The 7069-nt window shown below is 37.7% G+C and overlaps 1 protein-coding gene across 5 annotated transcripts in view; it reads left to right on the forward strand.

Moving 5' to 3' along the window:
- LOC141910780 (uncharacterized) overlaps positions 1 to 5787 on the forward strand; it is a 58649-nt gene extending 52862 nt beyond the window's left edge. For all 5 annotated transcript variants that reach the window (XM_074801570.1, XM_074801571.1, XM_074801572.1 and 2 more), the window contains 2 exons: positions 5054 to 5138; positions 5541 to 5787. In XM_074801570.1, coding sequence (XP_074657671.1) covers positions 5054 to 5088 — 35 coding nt within the window. In that variant the 3' untranslated portion in view covers positions 5089 to 5138; positions 5541 to 5787. The remainder of the gene's footprint in view (positions 1 to 5053; positions 5139 to 5540) is intronic.
- Positions 5788 to 7069: the final 1282 nt, after the last annotated feature.

Genomic DNA, 7069 nt, shown 5'->3' on the forward strand with positions numbered 1-7069 from the left:
ATATGAACACCTAGGGCCTCACTATGTTACACGCTGTTGCTCTTGCAGAGAATATATTCGCTGCTACGTGAAGATAATAGCAGCAGCAGCAGCAGCAGCCGGGAGCTCTAAAAACACTCTTTTAGAAAATCGAAAGAATATATTTCTGCGTTCATAAAGGTTTCAAATACGTATGAGTATTCAATAACTCTATAGATTCCCCTTGAAATACTCTACTAGAAAGTATTCGAACATACTTTCGATCTATCGTTGGTCAATAGGCGGCAATCTAATCTTGGAACTCGGTTATTTTCACTCCGTAGATTCAGTCATTGCAGAGACAGGATCCGGTGACCGATTCACTATGAGTAAACCACACGCGTCAAACTTTCCAACAAATTCGGCCGATTATTCACTATTCAAGTGGGTTGATGTTGGTAACCGAATAACTGCCGGTTACCGACGGTTACCGATGTGATGCCGAGCTGAAGATGAAATTTGACGCGTCGTGCCTCAATAATTTATGACTCGCGACGCATTCAACAGGAGTCAGTTTCATCGGCGATGATGACATATTAGGGAATTTAATACTTGTTATGAGGTGCTCGGTATTCACTGTATGAGCGTCTTGTATGATTTTTCCAACAGACAAACGACATCTAGTTTCATAGAGTGCCGTAGCATGAAATTATAAGTGAAATGCTGTGGTAATTCGGGTTTGTAGTTTATGCTGTTCTAAGAGACCGATCCTTGTTGAAAGTTGCCGAGTGGATTGTAATTCAGGGGCTCGCTGAGGGCTGTTTCTGCTCCAAACACATGGCAGGCATATAGACATACAGATATAAGATCCAGTTTTATTTTGTAGCCACTTCCTTCTTGGCGTTTAAATCTGGGGATTTACGAAAAAAAAGATTACAAATCTGCTATTCCACTTGTGGATCCACCAATCAGCTTTTAATGGACATCAATGCTGCATTTCTTTTTTACGTATGAAAAGGTCATTGTTTAGTTTATGCTGAGGCATGATTCGTCTAATTCTGGGTAAAAATTAGCTGAATTTCCTTAGAGTGTCGCGGGAGCAGCATCTAGTGGGATAACCCGGTCGCATAGCGGGATAGTGCATTGCTGTATCGATGCAATTCCTATAATAAAGTCTCTGACGATACAATCCAATCATGAAACCACCGGTTAGATTCAATCCTGCCGCTGCCGGTGCATGATTTATTTTTCGTGTGAAATCGTTTTTTAAGTAAGGCAGTAATTAATCATAGTATCTCCAGAGCGCCAAGGAGCATTACGCGTTCCGCTCGGCGTGAAGGTGCGACTGCTCTTCAGACTCAAATTTGATTAAAATCGTCTCCCGTTTGCTGTCATCGCTGTCTGCCGTAATAACTTATTGATAAATAAGAAACAATGTGTTCAGACAGATTTATTCGCGATCACTCTCTTTTCGGTCATGTGTCTGCTTCAGCGGCGGTTGCCGTCGACAACGATGAATCAATCGAGATTTTAATGCGTATCGCGCGCGTGCAAAATGAAACCGGATTATAACCTGATGATGAAATAATTTCTTTTCCGATTCCATTTTGAAATTGTTACTTTTGAAATATCGAAATTTAACGATCCTACGATCATTAATGATCATATGAATATTAAACCTATCGGAAAAAGATCATTAGCGATCATTAACAATTCATCGCAGCTTGTCCAGTTCAGATAAGGTACTCACAAATTACCCTCTAACATCACAACTTCTGCATGAATTGAAAATTATTTAAGTTTTTGAAGGCAATATCCATCATTGCGATCGTTTCCGGCCTTTTCGCCCCATTTGTTACGTACATCAAATGTAGAGTCTTTTAAATTAGTCATTTAATCAGTTCGTATTCTTCTGATCGAGTTCATAGATGGTTTAGAAATCGAGAAAGTTATGGACGTAAAACTGATGGCTGAAATTAATGTTTATGCTCTGTGTTTTTTCTCTTTCATAAACTCACAAAAATCGCACACCTATAAAACACTCGCGTGTGTGTGTGTGTTCACTGCTTGTCTCTACCTACCACATATACCACTGCATGCAACGCCTCCTAACACTATTCGCTCGCCACTGCTGCTTTCTCGACCACTACCAAAATACTCGGGGTGCACCGACTGACCTCACTTGCCTGTGCTTGCTGCCGTTTTGCACACATACCGCGCAACACCACGCACACCAACAGACCCCACGACTGCCACCGCCTTGCTTTCGGGACAGACTTCACCGGTAACTGGTAGCACGGTTCAGCTTACCCACCATCACAATGCTAGCGTCCAATATTTTGACGAAAAAAGTCAGGTACAGGTATCGCTTTAACACGCCAAACGAGTTCCCACCAAACGTCTTAATTAGGTTTTTTTTCTGAAACACTTCACTGCTGAGGTCATACAACGCGATAGAGTACCTAGTCAATCAAATTATTTTGTCTCCAGAATTTAGATATTCCAAACTATCTTACTTTGTGTTTGGTATAGTTTTCATCGATAATTGATTTACTTATTTACCTAGGAGAAAGTATGTTAGATTTTAATTGAAATATAAAAGAAGCAGAGGTAACTGGCAAACCTCACTTGCCACGAGGGAAATCCTCGATTGTGATAGCAAGTTAGTCCTCATTTCTGGACAGCCTTACGATCGTCAGCACAAGGCAAGACCCCTGCATGAAAACCCCAGCAGTCGAAGTGTTAAGAATGAAACCACATGCAATCAAGGTTTTCAATTACTGATTTCAAATACTTTTTTTCCACTTTCGAAACTTACATTACTCTATATTGTTAGTTCCACTTCAAATAGATTTGCATAGCTAGAATGTTCTAAGACCTTTGGTGGGAACGCAAGCTTACATGAAGATTACAGGATCTGGATATGACTTCCTTTGATTTCGGATTTTGTATTTGAAATCTCGGTTCTCAATTAGATTCAATCATCTCGGTGAATGGAAACTTCATGCATTTGTTTGTATTTGTAATTGTGGTGTTGGATGCTAACACCCTTTGTATCGGTAACTCATACTCTTTCAATATCGATGACTTTACAATCATCGCTGAAATTGGAGAGTTTTAGATATCAACCCTGAGAACAATATTTGATACTGGGTCAAAATTCAATACCTAGGTGTGGGCAAATTATGATATATACCAAGGAACATTGTTGCTGTTCCCCAAGTTTGAGTGTGGTGGTTATTCTACTAATATAAACCATTATTATTGCGGTATTCATAATGAGTTACTCGATGCATTGGGTTACTTTTATAAACTCATTCCCAGATTCACGAAAACGTTTTGCCAAATTCATAATTTGTTCAATTATACCAAACACAAATCAATCTATTCTTAAACATTTTCGTGAAAACTGAGACAAACAAGTTTTTCATTTCAAATTAATCCTTAACAGTTTATCAAATATTCCTTGCACAAAAGCATTACTTATTGATGCCCTCTCACAAAATGGCCTCAGAAATAATAGAATAATAATAACTCCTGTCTTGTGTGTTATACTAATTTTGATATATTAACGAAACCCTTCGCTTTGCTACGCATTGCTGCCCCCTGGTGGCTGGTTCTAACCTTACCCACAACTGTTTGTCACACTAATGCACATAGCTTGCTGCACGCCTTACTACATTCCAAAATTAGCGGATATACTTTTTGCATAAGCCAGGTCTGTTTATGCCGAAGAAGCAGCACCTGAACCAACGGAAAATATATAGATATCTGTTTGGATAATATTAATAAAATAGGTCGATAGAATAGATATACAGATTTTATCCTGCTAAACGCTAAACGCTGTTCCACTCGAGTGCACTTATTTTTTTTTTCCTGATGTCAAAGTCCTGATCGAGGTCGACTGATTGCAACTAACACCTTTTCCATGTTGCATAGGAATCTCAGGAGGTGTTCAACTTGCGGATCTCATCTGGAAAGCATCGTTCAAAATTTTTAAAGCTTCAAATTGTACTGATTGAATTTCTTGAGAGCGTGTCGTGCCGTGGAGTGTTTATAAGGGAGTTTGATGTTTGTTTGATAAGAGGCGGAATCAAATATCCAGTAGGAAGGGGCATAGTATGCGCTGTATCTCGCTGTCTCAAATTTAGAGGAAAGATTTTTTGTCCACCATGCCACCAGCTATCCCCACAGTATAGATTAATACTAAGATTAGTTCATCTTCACTGGAACTGCGGCAAGTAAGGATCAACAAGCGGCCTTCAAAATCTTCTTCATTTCAGAACTCAAAATAATCCAGTTCTAAATTGTTTCTAAATGAACAAATTTTGACCCAAAAAATGCCGGCTGGTGGGATAGCTGCGTTTGAGGCGGGATAGCTGTGTTTGAGGGAAGCCTGTCAATTCCAATCAGTGATTTCCATACCCAAAAATTGTATATGAAAATCATGATGATTAAGTTCCATTCACAAGTGAAGTACAGTTACAGTTTGAAGGTATTGATCGAAATTTGAGTTGGTTTGGCTGTTTAATATCTCACTACAGCCACTAGGCAGATTCTTCACACTTGCTACAGTAGACTTGTAGGTATCTGATTCAAACGGTAAAAGGGAAATGTGAAGTCATGGCCTGCAGCAATATGTGTCATAGTGACTACAACATCGTGGAAGGTTTATATCAGAACAAAATTCACTGTGAAATATTCTTTGTGCTAATAACATGTTTGCAGCCATATTGGAACCAGAAATTTCGTTAAGATAAATTATTTTGAGGGATTTGGGGATTTGTGCCCATTTGCACAGTCTGGGCTGATGGCCCAAAGTGTTAAAACTGATCTGAAGTTATTAGATAGGATAAGAAGTAAGAAAAGCTAAGACTGGTCTTAAATCTTACTAAAAGTTAAAACATGTAAACTCCACTGAGAAACTAGTCTCCTGGGCCTAATTCTGTATGGTCCATTTCCAAAACTGATCTCAGTTGTTACTTTTAGCCCATATACCGGTACATATAACAGCCCATCTATTACATTAACCCTGGTAGTTTTGTAAAATGTATTCAGTTATATGATTTCCGATTTATATTTCTATTTTCTATAGTTACTGGACACCATCCCGGTGTGCCGCGATTTTAAGGCTGGCCAGTGTTTGCGGCCACAATGCAAGTACGTTCACCTAGTTGAAGGTAAGTGATTATTCTGGATAGATATGTTTACCTTAAGTTCTAAGGTTGATACATTTGTTTCTACGTCATTTTTGGTCTGAATTCTGAGGCCTGTAGCTTCTTAAAGGCTTGATGGGGGTATACTCTGGAAAGGGATCGTTCATGAAGGAACATATCAAGTAGATCTTTTGATGAATCAATTGTCAGGCAAACGCTGAAACTGTTGTGCATATTTATGATTATTGCAAGGTCATCCGTTTGTGTATTTGTTCATCACAGATGTTGATAATCGAAATTGTCAGATTGTGAAGCATTCGCATGCGCGATCATTGTGTCCCTGGATTCCCGGTTTTCCTAAAAAGAAAAATGTCGAACAAAAGGTTATGAGATAATTTTGATAATAATGTTCTTTTCTTTCGGCAGATTACGTTGAAGTTATGGATGGTAAAGTTACTGTGTGTCGCGATGCGGCTAAAGGAAAATGCACTCGACCGATGTGTAGATATTACCATATTCCTGCGGTAATGCCCCACATAATTCTGTGACTTCTGCAACCGTTCGTCATATCAATATTACTGAGATGATATAGGTGGCAGCAGCAGCACACAGGATATTCATTACACGACGACTATGATCTCTGCGCGAAAAAATACGTATGGATATATATGTATAATATATATATATGTATACCAATATATATATACATATATATATATATATATATTGATATTAAGATGGTTTATAATAATACTTAAGTATCGTATATCGATTGCGTGTTCATAAAGATTTGATAAATACTACTAAGACAAGGCTAATGCCAGTTCGTATTCTGATGTCTACTTGGCCATTCAGCGAATTCTCAAGCGCCACCTCTTGGAAGAACAGTCCAATGTTTAAGAAAACTTCTATATCCACATCTGGAACTAACCTATACATTTATTCATTCGACTAGTTTAAGAGAACGGCGCTTTTTTTAGGAAGGACGACTGTCTGAATTTTTTCTAAATCGAGTGGCTGAATTTTTTAGCAACTTCATCATTTGAACAAATGACGAAATTAGGTTTTTGTAATTTTTTCTATGAGAGCTAAGGGAAAAAGGTTGACGCGATGGAACCATAGCTTATCGGAGTGAAGTAACTCTTCATTTCAGCTCACTATCATTTTGAGTGAAATATAATCGGAATTATATTTTCGGAATATTTGAATCTATGTCCAACGAGTTATCTTAACTGTTCAATTCAAAATTTCTTCATTTTCAATTAATCATTTAATGCTTGTTTGGATTTTTTATACAGTGCATTTGTTCTCATCTTTAAAACTAGTATTTAATGTTAATAGAACTGAAGAAAAATTGACTCCTCGAACTAGATTTCAACTAATTTATTCCTAAAAGTATATCTTCCGACAAAAGACAACTAGACTAGTTTTATGAAAATTCTATGATACAACAAAATTCAACGCTGCAAACTTTTTTTTGAAATATTTTTCTAGATAGACTTACTCGCTCCGATTGTTATTTAAATGTGATAAAATTAACGTTCTTTCCAACTCGTCCTTTTGAATTTTTCATACTCGTATTTATTTTCTTATTTGTGAAAAGAAAAAAGAATATGTTCAATCAATGCTGAAACTGGTTTTGTAAATTGTGCACGCGTTGATTTACACGCGATAAGAAAGCGAGGAATCGGTATCAGTGACAGACGGATTTATGTATAAAAATGGAAATATTCAGCTGAAAAGTCGATGGGAATTATGAATTGTCAAAATAAGTGTGTAGTTTATAAGATTAGATTCTTAGGTTGCCTAGCAACCGGCCCTGAATTGTGATCACATGATCTGAAACAGAAATTATTATCCAATCAGAAATGGGTATATATCGAAATATTCCACTCATTCACTGTGTTGACATAGTCAACTAGAGCTGGGCCTGGGCGCTATACACATCAGAGCCT

Source organism: Tubulanus polymorphus, chromosome 9, assembly GCF_964204645.1.
Source record: "Tubulanus polymorphus chromosome 9, tnTubPoly1.2, whole genome shotgun sequence".
Taxonomy (NCBI): domain Eukaryota; kingdom Metazoa; phylum Nemertea; class Palaeonemertea; order Tubulaniformes; family Tubulanidae; genus Tubulanus; species Tubulanus polymorphus.